This window comes from Oncorhynchus tshawytscha, linkage group LG31 (assembly GCF_018296145.1).
Source record: "Oncorhynchus tshawytscha isolate Ot180627B linkage group LG31, Otsh_v2.0, whole genome shotgun sequence".
NCBI lineage: Eukaryota > Metazoa > Chordata > Actinopteri > Salmoniformes > Salmonidae > Oncorhynchus > Oncorhynchus tshawytscha.
This window is the reverse complement of record NC_056459.1, coordinates 6,036,742-6,058,237: the sequence shown is the minus strand read 5'-3', so window position 1 is coordinate 6,058,237 and position 21,496 is coordinate 6,036,742. Positions and strand designations below refer to the sequence as shown.

General features: G+C 45.1%; 1 protein-coding gene across 2 annotated transcripts; it reads right to left on the bottom strand.

Moving 5' to 3' along the window:
• Nucleotides 1-6,843: 6,843 nt before the first annotated feature.
• LOC112229291 (UPF0500 protein C1orf216 homolog) lies at nt 6,844-15,906 on the bottom strand. Of its 2 annotated transcripts, none has more exons than XM_024395125.2 (2): nt 15,608-15,906; nt 6,844-8,241 (listed from the first exon to the last, which is right to left on the bottom strand). In XM_024395125.2, exon 2 carries the CDS (start codon nt 8,172-8,174, stop codon nt 7,233-7,235), a length of 942 nt encoding a protein of 313 aa, XP_024250893.1. In that variant the 5' UTR covers nt 8,175-8,241; nt 15,608-15,906; the 3' UTR covers nt 6,844-7,232. The 2 variants fall into 2 exon arrangements, with proteins under 2 accessions (XP_024250893.1, XP_024250892.1); XM_024395124.2 differs by lacking the exon at nt 15,608-15,906 and adding an exon at nt 14,557-15,065.
• Nucleotides 15,907-21,496: the final 5,590 nt, after the last annotated feature.

Genomic DNA, 21,496 nt, shown 5'->3' with positions numbered 1-21,496 from the left:
CCCTATACTTCCTCCCTTTTCCCTTTATCGCAAGCACACACAGGAATCGCCCCTGGGCTTCAGTGCTCTGACTGCTAATACACTGACACACTCACAGAAAGCGAGAGGAGAGAGAGAGAGAGAGAGAGAGAGAGAGAGAGAGAGAGAGAGAGAGCGAGCGAGAGCGACTAGATCAGAGTGGGGCGCACACGCACACTGTTTATGGCACACATCACAATGCACACATCTTTCCACTATCTGCCCGGAAAATCTATACACCTCTCTGTCTCTCTATACTTTATTTAGACAGCCATCAGCCAGCCTGTTCCATCTCTCAGTCTGGTTCCTGCCCAACACATGAGAGATGGGTCAACTCCCCCGTGGCCACTCAGTAATGATGCTCTCACTGAACCCTTAAGCGAGATACACTCACCCTGACTGCTCTTGTTAAAGAAAAAAAGATACAAGCTGTGTAATTGGGCTCTTGAATATTTAAGTTAGCCCGGGATGAAAGTTTAATGAAAAGATGATTATCTACCAGTTTATCACACTATTTCATCTTTCATTTTATTCACTGGCTGTTGCAGCACTCACTGTCCGTTTTTGGCAGCGGTGGATACAGCAGAGGCTCACGGGTTGAAGCCGCACGAGCCAGCAAGTAGAATATTAAGAATTATATTAGTGAACAGAGCAGATGTATTAAAAAAAAAATATGTATCTTCACAAACCACTAAATCGAACCTTCTAACACACAGACACAAACACACACACTTGTGTTTGATCATACATGTTGCTGTCATTTAGTCTTATTGTTTGTATCTATAGGGGGAATTAATCATTTTTTGTTGCCAGAAATGGTGTGAAAAGCAGACAATGTTGTGCTTTGACAGACATAGCATTTTAGCCAAACCCCAGTGGGATACGCGACGGAGTTAGGGAGGATTATGTATGGACCCAACTTGCCCTAAGGGGAGAGCTGCTGGAATGGGACATGGTTTGAACGACAGAGATTAGCAATCAATGTGTATGGTGCAAACAATTTGAGGGAATATCCTACACGGGCTAAAGCCCCCCGTTTCAATTTACCAAAAAAATATGCTTGTCTTTTTCTTAACACTAAAAATATTAAAAAACAGCCTGGAAAATGAGGTTGTGGCTGTGCAGGCTGTGAGGCTCAAGCATTTTGACATGGTTCAATGTACAGAGATAAGATTCTTGACCTTCACACACAGACTTTCCTTTGTGAATGTAGACAACATCAGCATAGATTTGTGCGCTATCCTAATTGACTGAGTAGGCAAGACTGTAACCTGTTTTATTTGATAAGTTACTGCAAAATTGCATGACCAATTTCACACTAACCAACAGACTGGCCTATGGTGTGGTGGATCATGATTTAGAAATATGGGGCTTGAATAGAAGTGTCGAGGGAATAGAGAGTTATTGTGTTAAGACTTTGTTTAACCTTGCCTTCTTAGATTTTGGCATTCAATTATACGTCCTGAAGAAATGCGAGGTCGATATCAGTGGCACCGTTTATCGGTTTAATCCACAATTTCACGGTGCTGAGGCGGGATGGGATGTCACCGTTTAGCGGTCCCTTTCGTCTGCAAACCGGGAGAGGGACGTCGAGGGAAACTGGGCACGAGAGACCACTTCATCTCAAGGGGGTGAAAAAGAGCAAGTTAAATGGAAGTGACAATCTCTGAAAAAATTCCTGCTGGCAGCTGCGCGCATTCGACATAGTCAGCTCCCCTATATGGTCGCCGACCGCACGACCCCCGTGTCTGGCACACGCACCTGCCGCTCCCAGAAGCGCTTTCACCAACAGCCACATAATCCATGGGCGTGTCACGGAGGGGCTTCTCTCAATGTGCTCTTGTGAAACCCCCTTATGCGTGAAAAAGCTCCCTTTCTCTCTCTATTGTCCGACACAGTTTTATGGGACAACATTGGGCATTATGAGGTTTCAGGATTTACATGGGACTCTATAGAAGGGTATAATCCTTTCAAGCAGAGAACGAATACAAGTTTTAACCCGCTGTTTTCATATTTATTAGCTGGTTAAAGCAACCGAGGCAGCTGAACCTTATACCCCAGACCCCACCAACAGGCTCTCAAGACCCCCACATTCAGAAAGTCCCGGCGAACCCCCAGAGGACCCCTCAGACTTGGACAAGCAGGCAGGCAAATGATCAGTGATACAGGTCTTCAGAAGGCCTACTATTCCCACAACCATGATAGCAAATTGAAATATAGGCCTATAGACGCACTGTATCGGCATAGGCTAACTTGGTGTGGTCATATTCAGGGATCATCATTTTATGTCAGCCAACAGGTTTCTTAAATCTCATCAATTAAGATGACCTGCATTAACAAGATGATGACGCATTAGTCAGGATAAATGATGACTTCATTGAATTAGTCCATTTTATGTCCAAAATAAAACAAAAACAAATACAGGCCTCTATGAATCCATGAGGATATATCTCAATAAGCCCTCTGGATTGTGGTTTACTTTATGGAGAATAGTATCATTATTAGGCCTAACCTACATTTCAATAATAACTTTATATTGCGTATGATACGTTGGACCTCGAAACATTTTCAACATCATATTAAAATGACATGAAAAAAAATATGTGGATGAATGAATTGTCATGTGACGCAAAGAGCACTTCCCATTTTTTATATAAGGACATATCTTGCCCATCCCTGACTCTCCTTGGCATTTATAAAGCACTCCATCAACACTTTTGTTAAGGCTCTGTGCACAATTTCTATCCTCACAGCACTGTAAAGGTTATGATGATATAGCCTACTTGTGCTTTCTGTTGTAACGCTACAGCCCTCCAGTTGTACCGAAGGTAGTTTGAGCATTTGCTAACCATTTCCAATTCAGGCAATTCAGGAAGTGGTTTGAAATTCCGTTCATGAATTAAAATGTGCCTGGTATTTCTATGAGGATATTTTCCATTCATTCATTTAATTCTAATTCACTGCTGTGCATACTGATATAAAAAATTAAATGATTCAAAGCCTGGCTGGAAATGATCCAATAAAATAAATACTTTTTTTTATTTTCAAAAAAAGTACATAACTCACAAAAAACCCACACAATTTCATACTCAAGAAGGACATATATACTGTCTGAGTGGCTCATGGCAAATATTAGTTCATTTTCAATTTGTTATGTAGATCATTGGTAAAAAGTGAAGAGATACTTAACTACATCTATCTATCTATCCTGCTGTATGTTTGCTCTTTCTCTTTTGGCGACAGGTCTTTCTATCCAGTTCATCATACACAGGCCGCAGGCCGCAGGCCGCAGCCCCCCTGCCCTCCTTTCCCCCCCAGTCCCCCACCACCCCCTTTCTGTCAAAGCTGATTGTTTCCACGCCAACAGAGTGCTGGGGGCAAGCACACTGTCACACTACATCAGGCAGAGGGAAGACAGTGAGAGAAAGAAGAGAGGGGAGAGAGAGAGTCTGCTCTATGGACTCATCAGACAACACTGGGTAGTACGGGCCTATATGTCCAACTCATAAAACACGGGCTGAACTGAAGCTACTTCATTGGATCATGCAGAAGATAGCCCCCTTGTGTTCTTAACACGCAATTGGATTTAAAAAAATGTAAGTGACAAAAGGAGCTATGTGATGAAGAGTCGCCCTCTGCTGGACTAAAATATAGTTCTTATTTCACTCCGCTTTATAGGCCAACTGCAGGATACTGTGTCATGGTGGGTTCAGCTTGTTGTCATTGTCATGTGAAAAAGACATGACCGAGTGATGGGAAAGAAAACACGTCAACAATAGGCAAATCATTGAAAATGACCATCATTTGTTATGGCACCATTACGCATGGGATGGACCAGCCTGACCTGGACTATGATGATCAATTCACGATTTTCAGAAATACAGGGGTTAGGCTAAATGAAGACAATATCATTGATATAAAATATAGCCTAATACATGAGAATAGTTGGCGTTTTAGGCAGAACACCACTGCTATCGAAATCAAAATTTATGCCCGAATGCGCGCAAAGTTGCCAGATAGAATGTCTCTACACAATGGACACAACAGTCTGAAACGTCAATTCCATACAATTCAATTGTTGGAGTGTATGTAATGAGTAGGTGGATCGTTATTTCGCGAATATCGCAGGGTCACACATACTTGGAAACACTTGACACCGACTTGGATGATACCAGGCACAGCTGTGTGCACCTCTCTCTCCTCCGCAATAATTTGGGAGAAAACGTTAGCAACGCAGTTTGAGGCGTTATCTTCGCTCGTTTTTAGCAGTTCTGCTCAAGGAGAGAGACGGTGGCGCTTCCCGCAGCTCTCCCGTGCGTGTGCTTCTCCCCGGGCGGGGTGCTCTTTCGCCTGTGCCGCTGTTCGCGCACAGCAGGACCTCCATCACACATGCCTCGTGTCCCGCCGTGTGGCGAACCTATTATACAGTGTCGCTGAGACGAAGAGATGTGTTCAGGGTGAGGTCACAGTGTTTAACGTTAGACACAGCGCAGAATCCTAAATTGAGATACAATGTGCATCCAAGAACACTTTTTTTTCCTGACAGAAACAAAGGAGACATTTGCTTGAATTAGCCCTTTGTGGAGTTGAGGCCAATAGCTAACAAGACATAGTAACAACTCCATCCCATCTAATTGTATAGGCTACAGGCCTATAGGTAAAATGTCCCTTTGCATTTTAACTTCACTGCCTGCCTAACTACATCATGGGGATTTTATGTTCTCAATATGTTTTGTTTCTCTGCGATTTTTGGAAACGGTATTTGTTCACAAGCAGGTCAATGACAGAACAAACGTGTTATCCCAGCCGCTTCCCTTTTTGCTGCCCTAAATACACACATCTTAAAAACCAATAAACAACAGATAAATATGTTAATTCTCTCACATGTTCACTGTCATGCCTGCGTCCAGAAGAGGCGATAAGCTTTAGAACATAAGCCTGAGCGCCCGGAGTTCGGAGGTATAACCGAGGATTATCCCAAACTTGCCCCGGGGTTTGGCTCATATTGCGGGACTGGACCGGCGGCTGCTCACCCGGCCGGATAGGACCGCCTGGCCCCGGGGCGCAAACTGACAGATTCCCCGGGGGACCGTAACCTGCAGAACCAGCTCAACTCAGACCGCAGATTAGTTGGCGAAGGCTGGTATCTCTGGAAGCACTCACACAGACACACACATCACTGCTAGACGTCCCCTGCCCGCAGCGACGAGAGACGAAGTAACCATGCCTATAAAGAGTGATGCTTGGTCTTCACAGGGCTATCACACCACCAACAGAACACAGTCATGATGAGGCGATACAAACGAACTTTGTGCTGCTGATAAATAGAAGATTGTACTGAAAGGTCATGGACCAGTCAGTGGCTGCAATGTATATATTTCAACAATGAATACAAAGAGGCTTTAACTGTTCTATTAGTGCTTTATGTATAAAATAGAGCACACAGCCATGCACTCTCCATAGACAAACATTAGCAGTAGAATGGTTTTACTGAAGAGCTCAGTGACTTTCAACGTGGCACCGTCATAGGATGCCAACTTTCCAACCTTTCCTCAAATTTCTGCCCTGCTAGAGCTACCCCAGTCAACTTCAAGTGATGTTATTGTGAATTGGAAATGTGTAGGAGCAACAACGGCTCAGCCGTGAAGTGGTAGGCCACACAAGCTCACTGAACGGGATTAACGAATGCTGGAGCATGTAGCCTAAAAATCGTCTGTCCTCGGTTGCAACACACACTACCGAGTTCTAAACTGCCTCTGGAAGCCACACCAGCACAATAACTGTTCGTCGGGAGCTTAATGAAATAGGTTTCCATGGCCGAGCAGCTGCACACAAGCCTAAGATCGACTTGTGCAATGCCAAGCGTCGGCTGGAGTGGTGTAAAGTGCACCGCCATTGGACTCTGGAGCAGAGGAAATGTGTTCTCTAGAGTGATAAATCACACTTTACCACCTGGCAGTCCGATGGAAAAATCATAGTTTGGCAGATGCCAGGAGAATGCTACCTGCCCCAATGCATAGTGCCAACTGTAAAGTTTGGTGGATGAGGAATAATGGTCTGTGGCTGTTTATCATGGTTCAGACTAGGCCCCTTAGTTCCGGTGAAGGGAAATCTTAACACTACAGCATATGACATTTTAGAAAATCCTCTGTTTCCAACTTTGTGGCAACAGTTTGGGGAAGGCCTGTTTCTGCATGACAATGCCCCCATGCACAAAGCGAGGTCCATACAGAAATGGTTTGTCGAGATCGGTGTGGAAGAACTTGACTGGCCTTGCAACAGAGCCCTGACCTCAACCCAATCGAACACCTTTGGGATGAAATAGAACGGCGACTGCGAGCCAGGCCCAACATCAGTGCACGATCTCACTGATGCTCTTGTGGCTGAATGGACACCCTGCAACATCTTCCCAGAAGAATGGAGGCTGTTATAGCAGCAAAGGGGGGACCAGTCCAGATCCTTTTGTGATGTAGTGCATGTTAAATAAACAGCCTATAGCTTAGGTTTAGCATGTGTTCAATATAAGCTCTCTGACATAGCCTACTTGTTCTCATATGCTGCTAATCCACACATTTCTTTGTATGCTGACCTAACATTGATGTGGGGTTTATACTGTGCAAAGAGTGCAAATAGACTAGTAAAATCCCAACAACATCCTAAACTTATAAATGATCAACTATCGATACACAAATAACTCTAAAACAATTGTATTATGCCACTGGAGAAGAAACATTTCACCTCCATATGTTGTACTTTGAATTTTTTTTGGCATGGATTATATCACAGTTATAGAAACAAATAAAATAGCACAGTCTACAACGTATATAGAACATTTTAAGATACAACCATTTATTAAACTCTTAAACTCTCATATAATATTTTATATAGTTCAATAGATTGGCGGAATTAGGGTGAAAAAAGATATCCTGGCTCTCAAGAAGAAAGGTGACATGGATATGTTTGGAAAGTGACACAGGGTAGGACGCCAATAAATAAAAAACAAACTGCATTATCCACTTATTAAAACACCACAACAGAGTAAAATATCAGAGGAGGCTTGGAGATTGTCTAGTTCAGGGAAAGTTAAGCATGGGACAAAATAAGCTAAATTAACCATCGCCAATGGCAACAATGCCTTTGTATTCCCCTTCAAAGATTGTCCTGTCTCTGCTAGTGACCACTTCCTGTTATGGCCTCCGCTCTTCCTTCTTGCTCTACGATTGGCTGGCGGTGGCAGTTGCAGTGGTGCCAGCACCCATGCGCAGCAGCTCCTTCCTGTGGTCGAGGATGACGTCAAAGCTGGACTGGAGGCGGTTCTGCTGCTCCTGGACGCGGCCCTGCAGGGTGCGAACCCAGCGGATCAGAGCCAGCCTGCGGTACATGGTGAGCTGGACCTGGTGCTTCTCCATCTCCTGGGCCTTGAAGCGCTCCCGGTCCCTCAGGGTCCACACGGCGTCCTCCAGCTCAGGAAGCTCACCGCAGTCCGTGTCAGATTCGGACAATGTTCCCCCGTCAAGCAGGCTGTTCCCCAGTCTGCCCCACCCCCCCATCCCAGCCCCCTCGCCTCCACTCTCCATATTGAGAGAGGACAGGCTGCCGCTGGACCTGAACTCAAACTCTGAGTCGCTGTTGCCCCATTCCTCTGAATCCTCCACTTCCACCTCCTCCTCTTCCACCACCACTCCCTGTTTCATGCTGCCTCCCCTCAGCTCTTGTTTCTCCTTCTCGTCATTGCTCATCCTCCCCATCTCCTCCTGCATCTTGCCCTCCTCTGCGCCGTCGGGGGGGACTCTTCTGTACCCATTGTCTCCACTCTCAATCTCAGGCAGGGGATCCAGGGGGATCCAGCAGGGAAGGCGGGAGAGTGGAGACAGGGGCCCCGGACCGTAGTGGTTGGAAGAGGATGAGGAGGAGGGAGGGTGGGGCTGGTCGCGGCCCAACAAGCCCAAGTTACAAGGACGTACCTGGTTGCGGTTCTCGTCCCCTCCCATCATGATGTCATCGTCTTGACCCAGGAAGTTGAAGTTGCCGTCCTTCTTGCCTTGCTTCCTGTTGCCCTCCTGAGGCTGGCTGTTGTTGCTGAGTATCCGCAGTGAAGAGGAGCCGCCTCCCTGGCCTCCGTACTGGGGATTCACGGGTCGGTTCTGGTGAAGCATTTTCCTTTGCTGAAACTCACTTCTTCTTGACCGAGAATCAATTCTTCTTGACCTTGACTGAGATTCACTGTTGAGAAAAGGAGAGACAGAAAATATAATATTTTATTGGTCACATGTTACAAGCCATTAACCAACAAAGAATAGTTAATAAAATGTAAATAAAATGTAAAAAATGTAATAAAATAACGATGGGGTACCGGTACCGAGTCAATGTGCGGGGTACGGATTAGTTGAGATAATTCGTACATGTAGGTAGGGGTAATGTGACTATGCATAGATAATAAACAGCGAGTAGCAGCAGTGTAAAAACAAAGGGTGGTGGTGGTGGGGAGGGGGGTCAATAAAAATAGTCCGGGTGGCCATTTGATTAATTGTTCAGCAGACTTATGGCTTGGGGGTAGAAGCTGTTAAGGAGCTCTTTGGACCTAGACTTGGCGCTCCGGTACCGCTTGCCGTGTGGTTGCAGAGAGAACATTCTATGACTTGGGTGACTGGAGTCTTTGACAATTTTTTGGGCCTTCCTCTCACACCGCCTAGTATATAGGTCCTGGATGGCAGGAAACTTGGCCCAGTGATGTACACACTACCCTCTGCAGCGCCTTGCGGTCAGATGCCGAGCAGTTGCCATACCAGGCGGTGATGCAACAGGTCAGAGTGCTCTCGATGGTGCGGCTGTAGAACTTTTTGATGATCTGGGGACCCATGCCAAATCTTTTTATTCTCCTGAGGCGGAAAAGGTGTTGTCATGCACTCTTCCAGACTGTCTTGATATGTTTGGACCATGATAGTTTGTTGATGATGTGGACACAAAGGAACTTCAAACTCCCGACCCGCTCCACTACACCCCCGTCAATGTTAATTGGGGCCTGTTCGGCCCTCCTTTTCCTGTAGTCCACAATCATCTCCTTTGTCTTGCTCACATTGAGGGAGAGGTTGTTGTCCTGTCACCACACTGCCAGTTCTCTGACCTCCTCCCTATAGGCTGTCTCATCAGTGTCGGTGATCAGGCCTACCAAATCAAATCAAATCAAATTTTATTTGTCACATACACATGGTTAGCAGATGTTAATGCGAGTGTAGCGAAATGCTTGTGCTTCTAGTTCCGACAATGCAGTAATAACGAACAAGTAATCTAACTAACAATTCCAAAAAAACTACTGTCTTATACACAGTGTAAGGGGATAAAGAATATGTACATAAGGATATATGAATGAGTGATGGTACAGAGCAGCATAGGCAAGATACAGTAGATGATATCGAGTACAGTATATACATATGAGATAAGTATGTAAACCAAGTGGCATAGTTAAAGTGGCTAGTGATACATGTATTACATAAGGATGCAGTCGATGATATAGAGTACAGTATCAACGTATGCATATGAGATGAATAATGTAGGGTAAGTAACATTATATAAGGTAGCATTGTTTAAAGTGGCTAGTGATATATTTACATCATTTCCCATCAATTCCCATGATTAAAGTGGCTGGAGTAGAGTCAGTGTCATTGACAGTGTGTTGGCAGTAGCCACTCAATGTTAGTGGTGGCTGTTTAACAGTCTGATGGCCTTGAGATAGAAGCTGTTTTTCAGTCTCTCGGTCCCAGCTTTGATGCACCTGTACTGACCTCGCCTTCTGGATGACAGCGGGGTGAACAGGCAGTGGCTCGGGTGGTTGATGTCCTTGATGATCTTTATGGCCTTCCTGTAGCATCGGGTGGTGTAGGTGTCCTGGAGGGCAGGTAGTTTGCCCCCGGTGATGCGTTGTGCAGACCTCACTACCCTCTGGAGAGCCTTACGGTTGAGGGCGGTGCAGTTGCCATACCAGGCGGTGATACAGCCCGCCAGGATGCTCTCGATTGTGCATCTGTAGAAGTTTGTGAGTGCTTTTGGTGACAAGCCGAATTTCTTCAGCCTCCTGAGGTTGAAGAGGCGCTGCTGCGCCTTCCCCACGATGCTGTCTGTGTGAGTGGACCAATTCAGTTTGTCTGTGATGTGTATGCCGAGGAACTTAAAACTTGCTACCCTCTCCACTACTGTTCCATCGATGTGGATGGGGGTGTTCCCTCTGCTGTTTCCTGAAGTCCACAATCATCTCCTTAGTTTTGTTGACGTTGAGTGTGAGGTTATTTTCCTGACACCACACTCCGAGGGCCCTCACCTCCTCCCTGTAGGCCGTCTCGTCGTTGTTGGTAATCAAGCCTACCACTGTTGTGTCGTCCGCAAACTTGATGATTGAGTTGGAGGCGTGCATGGCCACGCAGTCGTGGGTGAACAGGGAGTACAGGAGAGGGCTCAGAACGCACCCTTGTGGGGCCCCAGTGTTGAGGATCAGCGGGGAGGAGATGTTGTTGCCTACCCTCACCACCTGGGGGCGGCCCGTCAGGAAGTCCAGTATCCAGTAGTAGCACAGGGCGGGGTCGAGACCCAGGGTCTCGAGCTTGATGACGAGCTTGGAGGGTACTATGGTGTTGAATGCCGAGCTGTAGTCGATGAACAGCATTCTCACATAGGTATTCCTCTTGTCCAGATGGGTTAGGGCAGTGTGCAGTGTGGTTGAGATTGCATCGTCTGTGGACCTATTTGGGCGGTAAGCAAATTGGAGTGGGTCAAGGGTGTCAGGTAGGGTGGAGGTGATATGGTCCTTGACTAGTCTCTCAAAGCACTTCATGATGACGGATGTGAGTGCTACGGGCGGTAGTCGTTTAGCTCAGTTACCTTAGCTTTCTTGGGAACAGGAACAATGGTGGCCCTCTTGAAGCATGTGGGAACAGCAGACTGGTATAGGGATTGATTGAATATGTCCGTAAACACACCGGCCAGCTGGTCTGCGCATGCTCTGAGGGCGCGGCTGGGGATGCCGTCTGGGCCTGCAGCCTTGCGAGGGTTAACACGTTTAAATGTCTTACTCACCTCGGCTGCAGTGAAGGAGAGACCGCATGTTTCCGTTGCAGGCCGTGTCAGTGGCACTGTATTGTCCTCAAAGCGGGCAAAAAAGTTATTTAGTCTGCCTGGGAGCAAGACATCCTGGTCCGTGACTGGGCTGGGTTTATTCCTGTAGTCCGTGATTGACTGTAGACCCTGCGCAATGCCTCTTGTGTCTGAGCCGTTGAATTGAGATTCTACTTTGTCTCTGTACTGGCGCTTAGCTTGTTTGATAGCCTTGCGGAGGGAATAGCTGCACTGTTTGTATTCAGTCATGTTACCAGACACCTTGCCCTGATTAAAAGCAGTGGTTCGTGCCTTCAGTTTCACACGAATGCTGCCATCAATCCACGGTTTCTGGTTAGGGAATGTTTTAATCGTTGCTATGGGAACGACATCTTCAACGCACGTTCTAATGAACTCGCACACCGTATCAGCGTATTCGTCAATGTTGTTGTCTGACGCAATACGAAACATCTCCCAGTCCACGTGATGGAAGCAGTCTTGGAGTGTGGAGTCAGCTTGGTCGGACCAGCGTTGGACAGACCTCAGCGTGGGAGCTTCTTGTTTTAGTTTCTGTCTGTAGGCAGGGATCAACAAAATGGAGTCGTGGTCAGCTTTTCCGAAAGGGGGCGGGGCAGGGCCTTATATGCGTCGCGGAAGTTAGAGTAACAATGATCCAGGGTCTTTCCACCCCTGGTTGCGCAATCGATATGCTGATAAAATTTAGGGAGTCTTGTTTTCAGATTAGCCTTGTTAAAATCCCCAGCTACAATGAATGCAGCCTCCGGATAAATCGTTTCCAGTTTGCAGAGAGTTAAATAAAGTTTGTTCAGAGCCATCGATGTGTCTGCTTGGGGGGGATATATACGGCTGTGATTATAATCGAAGAGAATTCTCTTGGTAGATAATGCGGTCTACATTTGATTGTGAGGAATTCTAAATCAGGTGAACAGAAGGATTTGAGTTCCTGTATGTTTCTTTCATCACACCATGTCACGTTGGCCATAAGGCATACGCCCCCGCCCGTCTTCTTACCAGAAAGATGTTTGTTTCTGTCGGCGCGATGCGTGGAGAAACCCGCTGGCTGCACCGCTTCGGATTGCGTCTCTCCAGTTAGCCATGTTTCCGTGAAGCAGAGAACGTTACAGTCTCTGATGTCCCTCTGGAATGCTACCCTTGCTCGGATTTCATCAACCTTGTTGTCAAGAGACTGGACATTAGCAAGAAGAATGCTAGGGAGTGGTGCACGATGTGCCCGTCTCCGGAGTCTGACCAGAAGACCGCTTCGTTTCCCTCTTTTTCTGAGTCGTTTTTTATTTTGGTCGCTGCATGTGATCCACTCCGTTACACTGGTTGTAAGGCAGAACACAGGATCCGCATCGCGAAAAACATATTCTTGGTCGTACTGATGGTGAGTTGACGCTGATCTTATATTCAGTAGTTCTTCTCGGCTGTATGTAATGAAACCTAAGATGACCTGGGGTACTAGTGTAAGAAATAACACGTAAAAAAACAAAAAACTGCATAGTTTCCTAGGAACGCGAAGCGAGGCGGCCATCTCTGTCGGCGCCGGAAGACACTGTTGTGTCGTCAGCAAACTTAATGATGGTGTTGGAGTCATGCTTGGCAACAGTCGTGGGTGAACAGGGAGTACAGGAGGGGACTGAGCACGCACCCCTGAGAGGCCCCAGCGTTGAGGATCAGCGTGGCAGATGTGTGTTGCCTACCCTTACAACCTGAGTGCTGCCCGTCAGGAAGTCCAGGTTCCAGTTGCAGAGTGAGGTGTTTAGTCCCAGGGTCCTTAGCTTAGTGATGAGCTTTGTGGGCACTATGGTGTTGAACGCTGAGCTGTAGTCAATGAATAGCATTCTCATATAGTTGTTCCTTCAATCCAGGTGTGAAAGGGCCGTGTGGTGTGCGATTAAGATTGCGTGATGTCTAGGGTTTCCAGGATGATGGTGTTGACGTGAGTCATAACCAGCCTTTCAAAGCATTTTATAACTACAGACGTGAGTGCTACAGGGCGATAGTCATTTAGGCAGGTTAACTTCAGTTTATTGGGCACAGGGACTATGGTGGTCTGCTTGAAACATGTAGGTATTACAGACTCGGTCAGGGAGAGATTGAAAATGTCAGTGAAGACACTTGCCGGTTGATCTGAGCATGCTGAGTACACATTCTAATAATCCGTCTAGCCCCGTGGCCTTGTGAATGTTGACCTGTTTAAAGGTCTTGCTCACATTGGCTACGGAGAGCGGAACAGCTGGTGCTCTCATGCATGCTTCAGTGTTGCTTGCCTCGAAGCGAGCATAAAAGGCATTTAGCTCCTCTGGTGAAAGTTAGTTAAAGCAATTGTTTCAAGGCTAATCCCTGAGTTAGCCTACAAATTAGATAAATCTGCATGCTATAATTTGATAACTCCCGCCTCGTTTCCTGATTCAGTCCTGTATGCTGCTGAATAACTCACAATATGTTTTAGATTAGCCTAATACTAGTTAATCTTCTAGGCATCACTCCTATTCCTTATTTTTCTAATATGGTAAAAAGGAGCTGCTCAGTGCGTCCAATTGCACTCCACTTATATTACCATCAAATATTTACATGTCTCCTCTGAATGGAAATTTCTCTAATCCTGACTTCGGGGTACTGTCACTCATTCTCCGCTCTGTCCCATGATGCACAGGCACGTTGTGCTGAAGGACAGCAACTAACGTTCCGCTGAAGGACAGCAACTAACGTTTCAGGGTCGTGCGCGCCAATGGCATCTATGTAAATATTGACGCTCGATTAGTGAGCATTAAGTTATCAAGTAAAATCGACATTTAGGTGATGAGATATATGTTAATTTATGTTTTCTACTGGTTTGTGGTTCCTGCAATAGCCCAACAATAAAACGCATTTCCATCCTTTTTTAGCTTATGTTAAACTACACAGCATAAACGCTGTCAACTACGGGATGCACCATTACTCTAATGCGTTTGTTTGTTCTCAATACACCACCTGCTTTGCAGCTACACAGCATAATGCTTGAACATTCATTTTTATTAATTCGTTCTGAAATAGATTTGAAATGTTATGAACGAACGCCGATGCTCGATGAAAGCATATAGACTATTATAGGCTATAGATCTCACGACAATAAAGCGTCGAGATGTAATATTATCCTACATAGACCACATAATATGGTTTGAGAAAAACAGATGTGGTAAAAAACGCGGTTTTATGAAGTTAATATAAAGATGAATGAATCTCCACTGTGCGTTACGTAATAGCATAGCCCTATAGCAGCAGCGCTATCAGCTCACCCCATATCCGAGTTCTCCTCTCTCGGTCGTAGCGATGACCTCTCTCCCACTCATACAAAACAACCTTACCATTCCTTATTTCATTCACCGGTTACATAATAATTCTGATTGACAAATGTGTGAATTGATTCATAGGAGGGCCTTGTCTTACCGTTTGGTAGACAAGTGCTTCGTAGAGGAACTAGATTCGGCGCCCTCCGTATTTCACCATCGGTCCACCTTCCTATGTAACGTTGATGTTTATCAGTGACTAACCTCCGCTCTATCCAGAATCTCTATCCATCCCATCCGCTCTCTCTAGCGCTCTGATAGAATGGACTGCTAGCCTACCCAATGACTCACTTCTTAAACTGGGCAGGGAAGGTAGAAGGGAAACTTCAGAAAGATGTGAGCAGAAATAGTGCTGCAGAAATTACATTGGAATGTCTCATCTTATCCTTGTTTTTTTAAAGGGAGGGTACGACCAGAAAAGTATATGCCACAAACGAACAATTGTTTATAGGCTACTCAAATGTTACTTACAATAAATGCTCACACTGTTGTCAAGTGAGACAAACTGCTATTTGTTGCATTGTGTCGCTTTAAACTGACGACTGTATATGTCGGTATTAGATCATAGAGAACGCCTGTGTTGAGTGTGAGTGTGTTTTCGGGTGGGAGGTATGGTACATCAGACAGACTTTGCAAGTATACTCCCTCCCCATTCCCTGACATGCAGTCGCTGGCGGCAGAAGAGCGAAAGTCCCCCTCGCCCCCCCTTCACCCCATCTCCCCCTCAAACCCTTTCCACTTCAACAACATCCCATTCAAGTGTCGCACCTCCAGGCTGTCCCCCTCCTCCCCATCGTTCAATAGTAGCCTAAGCACATGAAAAATACATCAAACACATCGGCCGCCCGCGGCCTCGTCACATGCAAAATCATCTCTATCTTCCAAAACTGAACACAGAACCGTGGAGCAGGACACCGATATAGAGAAACAGATAGCTACAAGGCCGGAAAATAGAAACATTGCGAGGCATACAAAAAGAAACAATGAGAGCGCGTGCTGCGGTGCATGTGAACCAAATGTTCAGACGCATGGTCATCCGCGAGGTCCCTTGGGGCGGTAAATAAATATTGTGCTTCGGTTACAGAGCAACCGAGGAAACTCATAACCACCCATCTCACACGCCAGCATTTAATAAAAAGAGCATGACTTACCTAGCGAATAAGACCTTGTTAGATTTTTACACAGCCCCAAGTAATGACCCACTTCCCTCAGTTCAGCTTCATCTTCAGTAACACCAGTCCTTACTGTGACAGTGGCCGAGGGGAGCGACCAATGGCTATACTGTCAGCTCACAACACCACAATGCATAACGGCAGATACTGTACAGAGAACTAGAGTTGAGAGGACCTCCAGCTTTCTCTTCTCTAACAGAGATAGTCAAATCGACCAAGACACGCCACATAAAACGAACCCCCTTACATTTAGTTAGATGTTCCACCCCTTGGAATGCATCACGGAGAGTGAAAGAGTGCATATTTCTGGTCAATTATTCTAGCCTCTTCTCGGTTGGAAGTCAAATAAAACGGCTTTGTCCTCTAGATATTGTGGTCGGTCAGGCCCGATTAATATAATTCACATAACCTTCCCCGTCTTTCAAATGTTATGATTGAATAAACAAAACCAGGATTAAGTCTCAGCCTAAAGCTAAGAGGGTATCCATGGGGTTCACTCCAGCCCCTGTGCCTGCTCCTAATGGTGTGTAATGAGCTTTCCTGCAGCCCCTAACCCCGAGACCTGCTGCTAAATCACCATGGACTAATGAGATGGAGAGATAAAAGCGGTCATTAAAAGTACTCCTAATGGGGCCTTATTATTAGCCACTTATCATAATCATTAGGTTATAAACTGCAATTATCTTAACTCTGGACCAAAAGTGGTCCTCTCTGAGCCTAGAGAGGTCAACAGAGGATGGGTGTAACTTCTAAGGGACTGAGGTCTATAGGTAACAGTCTTGATTCAGTCAGGTTGAGGTCAGTCAACTGATATTCTATTGTTTGTATTCTGAAGCTAAGGTAAGACTGCAAAATCTGCACAAAAACTTAGTGCTGAGTGGACATTTTCCCAACTAGGATTCAGTCCTTCAAAGTCAGATATTTGATTTGGATCTCTTTTAGTCCCCATTTGGACTAATCTTCCAAGAGTCCTTAAACATTAAAATACAAACACATTTTCACATTTAATACACTATTACAAACATACATAATATACTAGCATAATGACCCAATAAATACTCTATCTAAAAAATATTGATTCTTCATCTACTATAGTCCCACAACATTTCTAGGTATTATATTTAAATTGTTTAAAAAATAATCTTTACATTTATATATTGAAAGGTTTCTAGTTTGCTCAGTTAATTTTTCCATTTCTTTATTGCTCTAAATTGAAATGTTCTTTTGCCTATTTCTATTTTCTGTCTGGATAATGCATAGATAGTGGACAATCTATTCCTAGTATTTACAGAATGTCTGTCTCTTACCAACTGAATACCGTTGTAAAGAGAACTTGGCCGTTTTAAATTATGTATATTATGAAATAAAATAAGCATGTTTTTTCCCCAATTATCTTGTCGATTGATGACCAACCAAGAACACCGCACATGACTGCAACAGAAGAACCATATCTCCACCTTAAAACAATCCTTGCTGCTTTATTCTGTGCATTCTGCAGCCTCCTAACTTCACTTGATGATGCATTTCCCCAGACCACCGAACAGTAGTTCACCTGACTCTCAATTAATGCTTGTGTTATTTGCCGAATAATTTTTCCCGGTAAATATTTATCTATCCTTCTGATTATGCATGCCGTTTTAATATTTTTTTTTGTACATAGATTAGTTATTTGAGACGACCATGATAACCAGTTATCTAGCTGCACTCCCAATAGTTTGGTTTCTGCCACTTCTTCAATTTGTACTCCTCCCATACTTAATTGTATCCCATGATGTTTTGGCCTTTTCCTAGTTGAACAGATCAACATAACTTTGGTTTTCTTGGTGTTTAAAACAAGTTTGTTTTGGCAAACCCACTTCCTGATATTCTCCAAATCTCCTTGTAAAGCCTGCTGTACCTGTTGAACCGATTGTCTTGCTGCATAAATTGTAGTATCATCTGCAAATATAGTAGCTTGAGTTTCAACTAAGGCATAGTGAAGGTCGTTGGTCTATATTAAAGAAGTGGCCCAAGGCAGCTGCCCTGCGGTATTCCACAGATAAACCCTTGAGGGGAAGAAAATTAACCATTGATATAGGTGGACTGTTTCCTGTCAGTTAGATATGACTGTACCCAATTCAATGCTACCTCCTTAAAAACATAATGCATTAATTTTGTCAAAATTATTTCATGATCCACTAAATCAAATGCTGCACTGAAATCTAAAAATAGTACACCTACAAATTTGCCATTATCCATAGCATTGAGCCACTGGTCAGTCATGTCAACCAATGCAGTGGTAGTGGAATGGTTTTTGTGATAAGCATGCTGATTGGCTGTAATCAGATCATTCTTTTCCATGCACTCCCACATTTGTCTACTCACAATACCCTCCAATATCTTACTGAGTGTAGGGAGTAGACTAATTGGTCGACTTTTGGCAGGAGTAATGGGTTCTTTGCTGTCTTTTGGAATAGGACACTGTTTCGCATGCTTCCAAACATTTGCAAACATCCCCTTTTCCAGTGACCAATTAAATATGTATTTCAGAGGAACTGCAATCTAGGGAGCAGCACAGCGAAGCAAAAAATTGTCCATAAGACCATAACCTGTAGATTTACCATCAGGTAATGACTTCAATAGGTTTAACACCTCCACTGACACCGTTTGCAGACTAAAAGAGCAGATCTTGTTGCTCATAATATGATCATCAATCCATTGGACAATAGCTTGTTTGGAAGAATGTTGGTCTACATTGTTACTCAGTAATTTAATTTTCTGTATACAAAAATCTGAAAAATGATTGGCAATATCAACTGGTTTTGTTATTATTCTCCCGTCAACCTCCACACTAGATGGGCATGATGAGATAGATGTACCAAGTAAGCCCTTAAATGTATTCCATACCTTTTTAGAATCATTTTTACAATCAATAAAAGCATCGTTGTAAATTAACTTTTTTTTCTTTCGATTCAATTTAACTGCACAGTTACGTGATGTTCTATAGTTCTGTTCATCAATTTCTAATTTTGACTTGGCTGCTATGACTTGTGCCATATTTCTTATAGTGCCTTCACTTTTGCCATATTAGATATAGTGCCTTCAGAATGTGTTCACACCCCTTGACTTTTTCCAGATTTTGTTGTGTTACAGCCTGAATTTAAAATGGATTAAATTGAGTTATTATTTTGTCACTGGCCTAAACACAATACCCCATGGTATTCTACTGTCAACACTGCTCCACATAGTTCAAGGCGGGGTATGGCAGACTCAGATTGAAGGGTTAACTTGGCTTTTTGCAAAACAAAGCCCACTCCACTTTGTTCATCTTCATCAGTGGCTCCGATGTATGTCGATGCACCAATGGCTTTGTTGGAAGCATCTGAAAACCCACATACACTCAGCAAAAAAAGAAACATCCCGCTTTCAGGACCCTGTCTTTCAAAAAATAAAGGTAAAATAAAAAGACAAATCATAAAAATTCAAATAACTTCACAGATCTCCATTGTAAAGGGTTTAAACACTGTTTCCCATGCTTGTTCAATGAACCATAAACAATTAATGAACACACACCTGTGGAACGGTCGTTAAAACACTAACAGTTTACAGACGGTAGGCAATTAAGGTCACAGTTATGAAAACTTAGGACACTAAAGAGGCCTTTCTACTGACTCTGAAAAACACAAAAAGAAAGATGCCCTGGGTCCCTGTTCATCTGTGTGAACATGCCTTAGGCATGTTGCAAGGAGGCATGAGGACTGCAGATGTGGCCAGGGCAATAAACTGCAATGTCCGTACTGTGAGACGCCTAAGACAGCGCTACAAGGAGACAGGACGGACAGCTGATCGTCCTCACAGTGGCAGACCACGTGTAACAACACATGCACAGGATCGGTACATCCGAACATCACACCTGCGGGACAGGTATAGGATGGCAACAACTGCCCGAGTTACACCAGGAACGCACAATCCCTCCATCAGTGCTCAGACTGTCCGCAATAGGCTGAGAGAGGCTGGACTGAGGGCTTGTAGGCCTGTTGTAAGGCAGGTCCTCACCAGACATCACCGGCAACAACGTCACCTATGGGCATAAACCCACCGTCGCTGGACCAGACAGGACTGGCAAAAAGTGCTCTTCACTGAGGAGTCGGGGTTTTGTCTCACCAGGGGTGATGGTCGGATTCGTGTTTATCGTAGAAGGAATGAGCGTTACACCGAGGCCTGTACTCTGGAGCGGGAATGAATTGGAGGTGGAGGGTCTGTCATTGTCTGGGGCTGTGTGTCACAGCATCATCGGACTGAGCTTGTTGTCATTGCAGGCAATCTCAACGCTGTGCGTTACAGGGAAGACATCCTCCGCCCTCATGTGGTACCCTTCCTGCAGGCTCATCCTGACATGACCCTCCAGCATGACAATGCTACCAGCCATACTGTTCGTTCTGTGCGTGATTTCCTGCAAGACAGGAATGTCAGTGCTCTGCCATGGCCAGCAACGAGCCCGGATCTCAATCACATTGAGCATGTCTGGGACCTGTTGGATCAGAGGGAGGGGGCCGTTCCTCCCAGAAATGTCCGAGAACTTGCAGGTGCCTTGGTGGAAGAGTGGGGTAACATCTCACAGCAAGAACTGGCAAATCTGGTGCAGTCCATGAGGAGGAGATGCACTGCAGTCCTTAATGTAGCCGATGGCCACACCAGATACTGACTGTTACTTTAAATTTCGACCCCCCCCCCTTTGTTCAGGGACACATTATTCAATGTCTGTGGAACTTGTTCAGTTTATGTCTCAGTTGTTGAATCTTGTTATGTTCATACAAATATTACACATGTTAAGTTTGCTGAAAATAAACGCAGCTGACAGTGAGAGGACATTTTTATTTTTTTTGCTGAGTTTAGCTCTGTGCATTTTGCCTTTGAGAGGGTGTTCTTAGTGTTAGTGCATGGGATACGGAGCTGCTTCAGATCCTGTAGTTTCCTTGAATGTATGGGAGAAACCATCCTGTTGCTCCTCGCCTTAGCTCACCTTTTCTTTTAGATGAATACAGCTCTGGCACGGAGTGTCACATTAGTTTTGAAGCTGTTCCTGATTGGCTTGTGTGCGTTTCCCAGGTATACTTTACACACCAGGACCGAATCTAAGTCGAGTCTCTGAGCAAAATGGGCATTGTGTGATCCATTGATATTTTGCCTCACTTTATGCACTCTGACAATGTCTTTCCCAAGCAACAGAAGGATCTGGGCACTTTGATAGAGCTCTGGAATGTAGGTGGCCACAGACTTGAGGTGGGCGGTGTGATGGGCCACCTCTAGGGTTGGTATTTCTCATCTGTTATTGAGGGTCTCACTGCACTCGATGATTGAAGGAAGGGCTAGGCTTTCCCCTCCATTCACTGCCTCGATCTGGAAGCTGTCCGCCTTTCTTCCTGCCGTTTCCATGACTCCAGCGCAGGTCCTCAGAGAGTATGGAGATGGGTTGCCCAGAATACTGAACCGATTGAAGAAGTCCGATCTTGCCAATGAGCGGTTGCTCTGGTCGTCTAGTATAGCATACAGCTTGACAGGGCTTTCACGCTGCCCCTTGGGGTATACTCTCACGAGGCAAATTTTTGAGCATGAACGGGAGCTTTGGGAGCTGATTGCGGGTGCAGTGGTCGGGTTTCCTTCATCCTCCCCGCTGTTCTCTGACATAGAGCCAGAGGGCTGTAGGGTCCAGGGCTTGGATGCATTGCCATTCACCTCACACTCTTTACATTTCAATGGTATGGTGCAGTCTTTTGCCAGGTGGGAGGATGAAGTACAGCACTTGAAGCCTATTCCCTTTTCTTTGAGAAAGGCCTTTCGCTCATCAATAATTTTGGCTCTGAAGCCTTTCTGAGCGGATGTGGTTTA